Below are 13,573 nucleotides of genomic sequence, written 5' to 3' on the forward strand. Positions count from 1 at the left end.
CAGAAGTACCGATAATAGAACACTCACGATTGACATAAATTTGACGGCTCCCAATGTTAAGTGCTCCTACACAGAGAAACCAATATGCGAGGGAGTTTGCTATGATTTATTATACAGAATTACAAAGCATCACACACCGATGAGGAGTCAGATCGAGAAACTCGCTTGAACGGGTACTCTTGGACAGGGGGTCGTAATGATGCGTGAGAAATGGGTAGAATATATATAGAGTGTGAATGGGTTAATGAATACTAAAGAGGTTTGCCACACTACGGTGAGGTTTGCGACATCAAATGGGGGTGAATATAGTCAGGCGAAAAAAGAAAATGGGAAATAATGAGGTAAAAGACACTAAATAAGAGGGAGGGCACCTGCAGTGTACTACACAACACGAAACAGCAAAAAGCACACTTGTGCAACTGCCCCGGGGGAACGCCTTAGAACTGATTCACTTTCTTGGACCGTGGCGGAATCACGCTGACGCGGTGTTGGGGGCAAAGCCTTTGATGACTTTTCTAAATGTTTCAGGATTGTCCGAGGTCCTCTAACCCTCGGGTCTTCAGATTTTTTCTTGTGTTATTGCAATTTTTTTTACCCCACTCCAATTTTATGTAGGAGGCTTAGCGCACAAGGCGCGGCTAAAAAGTATAATGTAGAATTGCCACAGACATTGCCCAATATCTACTGTGAAGTTCTTCATATTGCTTCGTTCAGCGACAAAATCGCAAATGGCAAAACAGCCTTGGTAAAAACAGAAAAGACCAAGGGCACGCCTTGAAGCGGCAGAACAACGAGTGTCAAACAACATCCACACAAAAAAAAATCCTGACAGGTTAACAACACACCACAAAAAGCTTTTTTCCAGTCGCACGCTTTTCCGTTGTCAATGAGGTTTCTTACAGTTTTCCTTTCTGGTTAGTTTTTTTTTTTCTTTCATTTTATTTTTTCTCTACTCATACTTTAGCAGTTTATGAAAGTTTTATGACTTTTCGTTGAAAACGACGTGCGGGGCCTATTCCGGCCCAAGAAACATGACATTTCAACACGCTATCGAAGAGCTTTTTTCCAGTCGCAGGTGTTTCTGTTCTCAGTAAGAATGTTTTCTACTGCGCTCTTTTCCGTCATGCTTATTTTTTCTGTACTCATGCTCAAGTGCCTTCTGAAAGTTTAATACATTTTTGTATAAAACGATTGACGGGGCCCGGTTAAGGTCGACAAAGCACCTGTCGTCGTAACAGCTCGCCACCAAAAAGCTTCTTTTCTTGTCGCATGCTTCTCCGTTTTCAGTGAGGTTTTTAAAGACGATAGTATTCTTGAGCTGCCAGAATCAAGCAGATTCGCGAACTTTTTTACATTTCTTTGTACTGCCCTAGTTTCTATTATAATTTTTTTTTCTATACTGGAGCTCCAGCAGCCAGGGAAAGTTTAATTTTTGTTTTAAAAAACACGTGCGGCCTAATTCCGACCGACAAATAAAAAAAAAAAACTCTTTAAATACTAGCAGTACACACTGTAAAACTTTTTTCTTTTCGTGTCGGGTTTCTGTGGTATTTGCTTTCTTTTATTTTCTTTTTTCTGTGCTCATACTCCCGTATCTTCTGAACATTCATCAAATTTTTGTTTAAAACGACATTCAGGCTGTGAGTGCGGTCGACTGCGAAATTTCACGCACCCGCCGGGATGCAGGTCATAGGTTTTGTACGAAATTAGAGTGTTCTGCTCTTCCTCTATGACCGCCCACTCTGCTTTCCCCAGGCGCTTGAGGCGAAACACCTTTAAAAGAGGGTCTTTTGAGAAGTTTGGTAAATTTATATAACATAGCTCCACGTTCCTTGTTGTGACGTAATAGCTGGCAATCGCTTTTCAATCTAGCCCAGCCGAGATATTATCTAAAGGCGTCGCATTATCTATCTTTATCCCACGTGCGTTTGAAGCAAGCCTGTCACCGCTTGTCGTGAAAATGACCAGACGAGTTCCGTGCAGGGGTAATTTTTTTTTTTTTTGGAAGAGAAGTGGACCGCTGCCCAGATCAAAACCATGCACGTTGACGTTCATGGTGACTGTGTAGAACGCTGGGTTTTTGGATGCATGAATTTAAACGGGACCGGGCATCAACCTGAGAAGCAGCACGCGCCGGACGCACTCCAAGCGTAATGAAGAAAAATCGTAGAAAGTTTATGCAGGACCGCCAAATAGAGTGCACAAAATTTTCAACGCTGTAGCAGCCCTAAAAAAGACTGCACAATATTTTTCACTTAAAATTTTAGATGATAAAGTAGTGTGCAATGGGTACCGAGATTTTGGGCTGCGAACACACACAGGTGAAATGACGTTTCCATGCAGTGTTTGGCGGTTTCTGAATTGCATGCATATTTCATGCAGAAACTTGTACGCTACTGATATGTCATCAAGGATTTCGCAACATTAGCCCAAACACCGTTTTGACGTAGGTGTATAAACGGCGATGATAGAGGAGGAGTCTGCTTGTTTTGCTATTCGAGATTGACCTGCTTTAAGCACCTAAATCAGGGCCCGTTTGCCCGTACGCATAAGTTCCCGATTAAGTTCCCGCTTATGAATAAGACGCCAATAAGTCGAAGTCAGCCACGGCAAATAAGCCGGTTGCCAGGAAACCCGACGGAAACGCTACCTTAACCGAGCATTTGTATCAGTTTCGGGCACACGACTTATTACCTGGACAGCGCTGAAGTTGTAGTTGAGAACTTATTCCTATACTTATCGCGTTCGGGCAAACGGGCCCAGGTTATGATGTGAAGAAGACCCACGAACTCCCGCATATAGTCATGCGAGATATTTGTTTGTGTCTGACAGTACATTGCAGTCTGTGTTAAATACGAAGCTACGAAAGGCACGTCTGCACTAAAAAGATGTTGTTCGTGTAGGATATGCAAACATCTGGCAGATTTTTTTTTCTTTTTGTTTATTTTCGAATGTTGCGTTCCCGTCCGCGTGCGTGTCTGCGTGTGTTTGCGTGCGCACGAGAAAGAGAGAGGGAAATAAAAAGAGAGAGGAAAAGGGGAGAAAGGGTTTTAGTCGAACGACACTGACGGCGCAAGTAAGCCAATGCTAGCTTCGATTGAAAATGGCTCAGGTTTTACACTTGTAAACCTAGTTGCCACAAGCAAAAGCAAGGACTACGCACCCACTGTTTCGTGAAAGTTTGCCCTCGCTTGAGATTGCGCAGCCTGCCGTTTAGCTATCTCTACTGGATTCATGCTTTCGCTTGCGGTGAAGGGCACACGCAGACAGCCCAGCCGGCGCGCCAACCGATGGCGATACTGAGACAAAGGGCCTGAAAAGTGGCGTTTTCGTTTGCGCGCATTGTGTCTTTCTCTAGTCTTCGTTCCTGTAAACTCAGTCACCGCAGTGTTTTACAGCGAAGCCGTTAGCCTCTCCTTGGTCGGAAAATTTCGTGTCGTAAACTAAAAACCCAGGAGGGATCCAGCAGTTCTCGCCCAAGACGCCAAGCGCATGCGTCAGGCTAATAAGGCGTGCAGCACAGAGCTCAGTGCTCGTCTAAAGAAAAAAAACAATAAACAAGCATCCAAACCGCATGATGAATGATAAGGCGTCAGTGAACAATGGAACCCATATGTTCTCGTAAAGATTAGGTTTGCAGCCGCTCTCGAAAGGGGAGGGGGGTTGATGTACGTTATTCGAGGGCTAGGGCATGTTTCAGGCAGGAACCAGCTGTTTTCGCCCTAGACGCCGAGCGCATGTGTCAGGACCCAGCATATGCCTCCAGAGAAGTAGAGTGCAAGCGCTAAGCCCGCCAAGACAACTAGAAACATTTCATACCTTCCCGATCAGCAATTGCAGTGGTTTACGGTAGCTGCGCTGGACATCCACTTTTGAAGGGCGGAATGGCGCCCATTTTTTATATATCAGTCGTTTCACATACCCTTCGCCTAGTCACGTGATTTGCTTGTGCTGAACCGCACGCACAGGCGGCCCAGACACCGCCAGGCGATAAGGCGGAGACGAAGCAGCCATTTCACTTTCACTTAGTCACGTAATGCCGCCCCGGCGAAACTCGGAGCAAGCGAAGCGATTAGAAAGGCGCAGTTGCGCGCTGCCGGCTGAAGGTCGTTGCGAGGCGATGAATGACCTTGAAAGATGTAGGGAAGTAAAGATTTCACTCTAAAATTCACCAATAAAACTCAGGCAAAAGCTCGTCGTACGTAAGGGGATCGGACACAACTCAGCGGATAAAAGATCATCCGAGCATAGCTGAAGCAGTTACTCAGGTTTGGAACCGATCAAAAATGGAAGACAAGTGTAGAAAATTTTTAGGGGAGCGCTTTGCGGGCTCTATCAACGCTACCATTGTAGTACACCGCTTTCTACTGGCTTTTTTTTCTCCGTGAAAATAAGTAGAAAAAACGAAATAACTGGTTTGATTAGCCAGTTCCATCCCGCAGAGAAAAAAAGATAAGGGGTGTTGGTTCGTGAGCTTAAGAGTATTCTGGTTTGGGCGCAGATAAATGTTCCAAGAGAGGGGAGGTTGTTGTCAGGACATTTAGAACTTCAACTACTTGTAACTGACCAGGTGCTGGTAGTAGCACACGCAGTCGGGCCTTGAAACGCCGGACAAAGGACAAACGTATTGTCCTTTGTCAGGCTCCAGCAACCGAATCCCTTTCAGTATCGAAGTTGCTCACGTGACTATGTTAGCGCAGTGACGACGCGATGGTTTCTCGCAGGGAGGGCCAAACATCTGCCGAGGAGTGGCACCGGCTATACGGAAAGTGCTCCGGCAACGAGATCTACCACATCCGACTGGCTGACAGCCGCTTCTTTGGTGAATACGAAGGAAAAAGCTTCACCTACGCCTCATTCCACTCGCACAGAAAGTGAGTGCGCCTTGCCTTCTCCGCCTTCTTGGCTCCTGAGCCCCTGATTTGCTACAGCCCGCTTGCACGCAGAGACGTGTTCTCCGCGGAACCATTTACGGTCCTAAACAATTACGCGATAACAAAGGGCGGCTGGTTGGGGTTTATCAAGGTCGCCCGAAAAAACCTGCCTCCCTGCATGCACGAACGACGTCAGTTGGCCATATCGTACATACTCTTGTATACATATTCTTTAAACAACATGGAGCGCCATTTATTGACATCCCCATCGCCTCTCAAATCTGTACTAAGCGTCCAATGAGCAGTCATCAACAAGTCGCTTTGTACGTGCTTTGTACATGTACACAAGCGCCCTCCTATCTTTATGACGTGCAGTGTAAAGTGCCCTATCTTTTTTTGCATAGGCTATTGCCTTGCGCCGTTGTATTTTCAAGACACCCGCACTACAATTAGGCACTCGTTATGAACAGCCATTCTGAATGGCATCGACTCAAGCGTGGAGCCTATCGAACAGTTTCCCTGTTGCTTTTTTCTGGCACTGCCCATCGCCATCATGTTCTGACCAAGCGCTGTGGTTGCCGCAAGCCAAGCAATTTAACGATTGCTTTCAGTTGCCCAATTACGTGCTAAAAGTTATGGACATCTGATTTCAGATCAAGATTGTACCCGCAAAGGAGCTCGGCTCCACTTAAAAATGGCTTTTGTTCGTTTCGTAGAACTCTGGGGCCAAAGTTCATAATAAGGAAGTTATTTCCATATTTTGATTTGTTCGAGTAAACATTTCTTATGTGTCAATGTATTCAACATTGCCCGTTGAGCACTGTTAAGTCTTCACCAAAATAAATGAGGTTCATACAATCCGGATATCATTGTTTTTTACACAGTCAGAACATGAAGGAGGGTAGGGGAGTAGGGGGGTGGGGGAGGGGGCTAACTGGCAACTGCAAAAACATCGTTAGTTCAAATTTCACAGTGAGAAGTCCTTCCCTACATTATTTTTCTTCGCACTATACTGGCTATTGACGAGAAAAAACAATGAGCAATTCATGGTTTCGGCGGGAGGAGTCCACATAAACAGGAGAGAGTACAAAGCTTGGTCCGAAACAACCTGTGAGGATGTTACGTTGTGTTATGTTATGTTAATGTAATGCTATGTGATGATATGGTATGTTATGCTATGTTGTGTTACGTTGTTACGTTAGGTAAGGGTATGGTATGGTATGTTATGTTATGTTATGTTGCCTTGTGTGTTGCGTTGCGTTGTGTTGTGTTATGTTGTGTTTTACGCTATGTTTTATGTTACGTTGTTCCTAACACTAGGCTCTCGGAGTTCTTTCGTATCTCCATGCAACGTTGCTTTGTGTTATGAGGTGTCAACTACCCAATATCTGAATACATATAGCTTCCCAAAAGCACGGAAAGTCTTGTTTTATATTGTGCCAAATCGATACGGCGTTGTACTGACTGGACGTCGAGCCCAGAAGTTTGGAATGGCTATAGACGCCCTTCGCATGCCATTTCATCTTCTGTGCGTGACTTCCAGCTTGCATGCGCACGAGAGAAGATGAACACAAAGTTTGTTTGGACATATAGGTGATTCACCCCCTCGGCTCTAAACCCTCCGGCATTTGCAGGTACGGCGTGGCGCTGGTAGGCGTCCAAACGGACGTGCACGGCCAGTGGCCAGTGCTGCTGAACCCGGGGCCGGCGTACATCATGAAGGGCTCAGACATATGCTTCTACATGAACATTACCAAGGAGGAGAACAGCGCCTTTCTGCCCGCCGCGGGCGACGAGGCCAAGCCCCAGGACGCTGCCGACAAGGCCGCCGCTGACGCCAAGTCCAGGACGGGTGCGTGTGCCGCTGCTAACGGGTTTTCACTCCCTCTACTACCTACCCCCTACCACTCCCTGCTACAATCAACAAAACAATACACAATGAGAGGGGAGTACTAAGTCTAAGAACGTAATCACAAAAGCGAGGTCACGAACAAGAGTTAGGCCTCATTCACACAGGCGTCACCTTCTCAGTCACGGCACCGTCACGTCAAAAAACAGCGATGGAGACGTAAGGGAGTAGCGTTCGTACTGGAACTCTCCGTCAGAGTACAGGGTCGTTTGCCTAGTGATCAGTTTAGCCTAGAATTGAGTGTGCTTAATCTGAAAAGTAAAGGAAATGTCGTGAAAAATACGATACAAGGTGACTGTAATTGCTGTAATGCAAAAATAAATAATGGCTTAGATTTTTTGCGTGTGCTCACTTTTCGCTAAATTTAGCCGTAAAAATTTGTTTTCTGATTGGCTGGTTTACGACGGGCGTGGTCCCGTCGCGTTGCGGAACAGAAACGGAGAGCTCAGCTTCCCGTCGCCGTCGCATCGTCTTCAGTGAGAAATAGCCTGAGAAACCGTCGCATATGATGGAATACGGTGACGTGACGGTGACGTCGTCACGGGGTGAAAAACGGCTGTGTGAATGATGCCTCAAAATGCTCTACGCGGCAACGTCTATCCTTCAGAGTCTATAAGCCTTGAATGTCCCTAATGTAGCTTAACGTCTATCGAAACAACGACGCTATACTGATGGCGTCCTGACGATTTCCGGAGTCCGGAGCCAGATTTTTTTTTTAATCAATCCATCTTCCAGCCGAAAAAAATAAACAAGATAAAGGAAAAATACGCACCCCCACACAGCGGAGGCAACCGCTGCAGCGCGCCTAATTATTTACAGTATCAAGCTATTTTATGTTCTCCACGGTTTCCAAAGCAGGTTTCTTCAACGTGCGGTTATTTTTTATTTCGTTTTTACATTCGATTCTCCCAAATAGATCTAACTGAAGTTACACGACACGATGCAATCAGGCTCTGCTTCGCCACAGAAAAGACCCAATGTGTGAGCTTAATAAACATAAAGCCTTATTGTTTGCCCCGCAGTCTAACTGGTTATCTTGGCTACAAGTGTTGTTTTGCACAAAAGTGGCCTAGTGTTTTGGGAGAGATTGGATTGGAAAAAAAAACATTTATGGATCCCGCAGTAAAGTCTGCATGCAGACTTAGAGAAATTACGAGACGATCTGATGTAGATTCGTTCTAGGTGCGCAACCAAGCCTTATTTGGTTCATTTGTAATTAAGCGCGTTTAAAGCTATCTTGCGTGTTTTATTTGGCGTGTGGCCAACAGATAAAGCACTGATTTATACTTACCAAGCGTTGTGCAATACACCTTTGCGGGTACGTGTTACTCTGTATGTATATAACATTGTGCCGGGCTTCAGAGTATGCCGACAGATTTATTCAGGTCTGCGGTTCTATTGCTTGCACTGTAATGGATTAATTGAACTTTTACTCCATTTATTTATTTATTTATTTATTTATTTATTTATTTATTTATTTATTTATTTATTTATTTATTTATTTATTTATTTATTTATTTATTTATTTATTTATTTATTTATTTATTTATTTATTTATTTATTTATTTATTTATTTATTTATTTATTTATTTATTTATTTATTTATTTATTTATTTATTTATTTATTTATTTATTTATTTATTTATTTATTTATTTGTTTGTTTGTTTGTTTGTTTGCTTGTTTGTTTGTTTCTTGTTGACTAGCCGTTTGATAAAGCGTTGTCCAATATACCTCTGTGCGATGTGCTACTCTGTGGGCATGTAGTGACGTTCTAGGCTCCGAATACGCGTTCAGGCTGAAGAGTATATACGCTCAGATTTCTTCTGGTTGGCCCATCTACTGCTCTTTTTTTTTTGCTTTGCATTTTTGCCACGTGTCATACGAAAGGAGGTTTAAAGAAGGGAAGAGGGAAGAAAGTATAAACGAAAAAGAAATAGGGGGCACGAAAATCACAGATAGTGAGGAACGCGATTAGAGTGGGAGAGTCTATACGCAGACATGCAGTCCGATTTCATGAAGAAAGCCTATCAGCGACCTGCAATATCTGTTTTCCTGCACCCATACGATTGTAGTCATCCGGTTTATCTAACCCGAGTCCAGTCTCGAGTTGTCCTTGTTCCCTAACCCACCCACAGAAGATGCTTGGCATCAGACTCTGCCATCGAAGCCGGGCACTTGGCGCAATTTTCCTGGGTCGTCTGGTGCGGGTCCCCAAGTCCAAGTGATTGAAGGTGTGAGAGCCATCCCAGCCCGAAGCCTCCCGAGAGAAACTCCTTCCACCCGGGGAAAAATTTGGGGGGAGGGAGCAGACACACGGGGGAATTGGGGCACCTGAGTCCCGTCTCAGAAGAGATTTCGGTTGACCCTTTGATGCCCAGTGTTGCTCAGGAGCAACAACTCAAAAAAATATTTTTTTTTCTCTCCAACTTTGTGGCGTTTTCCGAGATTTAACACCACCTGGTGACAGACAAAGGTTCCTGGACCTTCAAAAATTTAAAAAAGAGGGGGCAGCACGTATTTCCGTGTGCTAAAAAAAAGTATTGTTTACGCGTGTCAACTCTCATCGAGCCCCGGGAGCTCAATAGGCTCGTGACAGGTAAGCGAAATTGTGCAATTTTGTTGTTATTACAAATGATAGCAAAACAAACTTTGTTATAGTCTCCACTAGAACCATAAATCGTGCTGACCAACGTATCTTTCTTTTTCAACTGATATACGGGCATCCAGTTCCCAGTGTTTCCCAGTGCCCAGTGTGTCCTAGTGTCCGTCCTAATGAACCAATTTTTTTTTCTGACCTCATATTTGTGATGTCGGAAGTCCTTTTAGATCATAGAAAGTGTTCCCGTGCTTAAGCAACATACTAAAGTTTTGGGCATCAAAGGGTTGAAAGGCAGGAGCGCGGATCGCAAGGAGGGAGCTTCGCCACTCCGCGCGGCAAAGCGCGCTCTACGGTAGAAATCTCAAAAGGAAAGCATGGCGAAAGCATTTTATACTTCGTTACGGGAGGGCGCAGGCGACAAACAAACAAAAATATATTAAATAAAATGGAGTGGAAAGGAGATGAAAAAAATCGGCTGTATTTTTCGCGCCGACCTTGTAGTGCGAAAGACTGATATACGCGTAAAACGAAAACGCCTGTGTGGAGAGCTTGACCGAACTTCATCATTATAAAAAGCGCAAAAAAAAAAAAAAAACGCGACCACAAAGATTATACACCGAGAAAGGATACGCCGGCCCGGGGCATGTTTGCGAATACAGCAGAGAGGTTTCTCTATCTGGCCTTGATTAGAGCCGTGGAGACGGCTAGAGGGCGCCGAGCAGCAGCAGCAGAAATGCGGCGGAGGAGTAGAGAGCGTGGCGCCGAACGTGACAGAGCCACTCCCGCAGCCAATCACGGAGACACCGCCAGCAAGAAAGACGCAGCAGTTTCGTACATTCTTTTGTACAGCCCCCCTCCCCTTTGTAAATCATGTTTTGTTTCGTGATTGTGTCCAGCCCAACGAAATCGAAACACCTTCGCTGGGCAATCAGCCATCATGCTAATAGTTAGGCCCGCCAATTTTCTGGAACTCTGAGGGTTTGCGCACTCACCTCTCTTTTCCATCGTGATCACAGAGAGCGGCCGTTCGCGGTTCGACTTCCGAAGCCGCAAGCAGCACCTGGAGGTGCCGAAGCCCGAGGAGGCCCGGGGCCGGCGTCCCAGCATCGCACCCGTGCCGGACCTGGGGCAGAGCGAAGAGGGCGCGCAGCTGGACAGCGAGGACGACGCCCTCGGCATCGAGGAGGAGAAGTACCTCGAAAACTCCTGGAACACGCCCGCAGAGGAGTCTGAGTAAGCACGGGATCCATAGCGTCCATCACATGTACCTACCTGCCTGCACCTTCCCTTACATGCGCTTCAGCACCACGGCGCCTGCTCCGTGCCATTATCTATTTTCACCTTGGATACCGCGAACGCAAGAAGGGAAAGCGAGTGTGCCCATTGGTTGCAGTGGTTTGCCTGTTACCATGGAATCGAGCAAAGCGTAATTTCTGGCTTCGTCTAGATCCATGCTTTCAACTTAGTTATATCCTTGCCCTCATCGACGGGGGGAAAAACAGCTGCCGCATTCTTGTGGCGCTCATCTCCTGTTTAACGGCAGTATTTATGGAGAGACTGAAGTGAATAACTGAAACATTGAGGGGTTAGTGCCATCCAGGAGTTTTTAAAATACCGACTAAAGCCGCACTGCATTGTACGGCTTTAGTCGGGGAGCAAAAACACGAACCCAAAAACAAAATGGCAGTTCATGCGTCTGCCACGAATAGATTAATGTTTATATTCCACGCCATTATCAGTTACTAATTGCTATTATGGCATGCTCAATTTTCGTGCCCGTATCAGGCTGCACTGTCTGATGAATACCATCCGTTTCATAATAAAATGGGGTCACCAGTGCCACTTTTATTGTTGTCACAACGACCCTTCCCGCATCGTTAATCCTATAGGTAGGAAAACGGCGGTACTTCTCAAGCACGGAAATATGTGCATAACACCTCAAATAAAATCGGAAACGCGGCAAGCGCAATTTAGAACTTCTTAACGTGTTTATTGTGCAGAATGAAACGTTAAGTCATAACCACCTATTTGTCAAAACACGGAACCTTTACGTGGTTTTCAATGGTAACGTGCGTTAGCCATCCGTTGTGCCTCAACATGACGTCCACAAGGTTAGTGTCTAATACTGAGCGAGAGGACTCTCCGTCGGGGCCAATTAGTGACGCGTTGCAAATGTCCAGCAGATTCTTACACCCAAAGGGGAGGCGGTTTGAGAACAATGTACAGCCTTGGTGTAGCCGCCGTTCTCGGGAAACCAGAAGCGCGCAGCTGGAGTTATCGTCGCGGAAGGGAGCCAAGCTGCGCGGTGGGACAATTGTGTTGCAATAAAAGCTGCTTGTGAGGAGCGGAGGAACTCGGCCCGTCGAGATGGTCCTCGGAAGTAAACGAATGATGAACGTGGCACGCTTGCTTTTTGAAGTGTATACTTCTGGGTTGATGAAACTGTTCTAACGACTCTGAAGTCATTTTCGAAACGTTTAGATTGCACGAAGATTTGATAAACACTTATTGTCGACAGCGTTCCTTAAACTCATAATGTGCTTGACAACAATTGTCATGTATTATCTTTTTTTACTGCCGACAACTCGCCTCATGTCTGCCTGACATTGCTCCTGAGTGTTAGGCGCCTCGGCATAGAGCACGACGCTTCTGGGAGAAAAAAAGAAAATTGCGAAATATTAAGGGACCACTATACAAACCACCCGCAGCCCTTTCCGTCAGAAAGCTGTCAAGTGCGTGTAATGTGGCGAAGAGCCTCTTTTTGCCGTTCATCCACCTAAGTACCAGTAAAAGCAGAAAGGAGGCAGAGCGTACGCGGTATACCGATTACGGCCCCGCATCATGTCAACACGCTCACTTAACAGCAAGGCCGCGCAGCAAGAACTTGTGGGCATCAAGGAAGCATTCAAGCGAGAAAATGGAGAAACGATTAGCAAGACCATCAGCGGGCCCGCCAGCGCCTGAGCGAATGGTCGCGCAGAAAGAGCCAGGACCTAGCGGGAACGGCCGCGGCTGCCCGAACGAATACAGGCGGATAAGCAATGGGCGATCAAGCGAGGGAAGTGAGTGGGCGGCTGTGGAAGCGAGAAAACGAGCGCGAATTTCGAGCACGTATACGCATGGTTCACGATGGGAACTGCGCCTAAAGCACGTCACGCTTTCTTTTTTATTTTTCTTGTGACCTGCAGCTGCGGTAGGTTAAACCCTGCCAGTTAATTCAACAAAATCAATTGTATGGTAATCCTGGTGCCGTGAATACACAAAATCTACAGCTTCTATACTAAAGAATGTTACAGCAGTGGATCGTGGGACAGCACTATCAGCCGGTAAACTTCGCATGACGCGAGGAGCAGCCACGCAAAGTAATTACAAGGATTTGTGACGTATCATGGGCTGAATGGGTGTAGGTGATCTCCTATCCTCTAATGAATACCCTACGAGAGCAAATAGATGCCCAGGGTGAATAATTTTTGCGACTGCTCGCGGAATAACGCGAGCTTCTGAGAAGCGCATTACATTTCGTTATTGTTGTTGTCGCTGGCAGCTCACTCTACAGACCATCTCCTCAGCGCGAGATCAATGAGTGCGGTAGCGTTGGTGGGGTCGGTAGCCACTGTAGCTAAAATAACAAAAGCCAACATAAAAATTAGGCACAAACTCTACATAGCGGAAATAAATTACGACGTAATAAAGGTAATATTACAATAAAATGCTGGTGTGCTCCTTGAGATAGCGCGCGCGGCAGCTTCCATTCGTGCACCTCAACAACTGTACGCCTTTTGGCGGCGAATGTCTGCAGCAAACCCCATTTATTTACAGGCATAAAGTAGGTATATAAGAAAAGTTACAAAAGCTTGGTTTGCTATTCTCCAGCGGCTAAACGGTTATCATTTCCGCCTGGAGTTTATTTCGCTCGTGGTTTCTCAGAATGAATACGAGCGAGCTAACTGTGAACCAAGTGTGCTAAACGGGCGCTGCGTGCTTTCCTTGCAGGATCGTGAAAGGGTTCCCTCCGGTGACTCCATACATCGGCGTCAGCCCGAAGCTGTGCTACCTGCTCAGAGACAAGAAACCGCTGTGTTGCATGCAACTCGCTCAGGTATGCGCACCTTTCCCTCGTCTGCGTAAAAAAAAATTTAAGAAGCAGCAACCACGTACTTTCCTCGCGCTATTGACTGCATACATCGTTT

General features: G+C 45.9%; 1 protein-coding gene across 1 annotated transcript in view; it reads left to right on the forward strand.

Annotated features, from left to right (window-relative positions):
• Positions 1-13,573, forward strand: part of LOC144158184 (potassium channel subfamily T member 1-like) — a 500,316-nt gene that overhangs the window by 486,424 nt on the left and 319 nt on the right. Inside the window, exons 14-17 of the mRNA XM_077688878.1 lie at positions 4,725-4,874; positions 6,509-6,726; positions 10,400-10,616; positions 13,377-13,501. Coding sequence (XP_077545004.1) covers positions 4,725-4,874; positions 6,509-6,726; positions 10,400-10,616; positions 13,377-13,501 — 710 coding nt within the window. The remainder of the gene's footprint in view (positions 1-4,724; positions 4,875-6,508; positions 6,727-10,399; positions 10,617-13,376; positions 13,502-13,573) is intronic.

This window comes from Haemaphysalis longicornis, unplaced genomic scaffold (assembly GCF_048455015.1).
Source record: "Haemaphysalis longicornis isolate Haplotype H1 unplaced genomic scaffold, Haemaphysalis longicornis Haplotype H1 scaffold_1, whole genome shotgun sequence".
Taxonomy (NCBI): Eukaryota; Metazoa; Arthropoda; class Arachnida; order Ixodida; family Ixodidae; genus Haemaphysalis; species Haemaphysalis longicornis.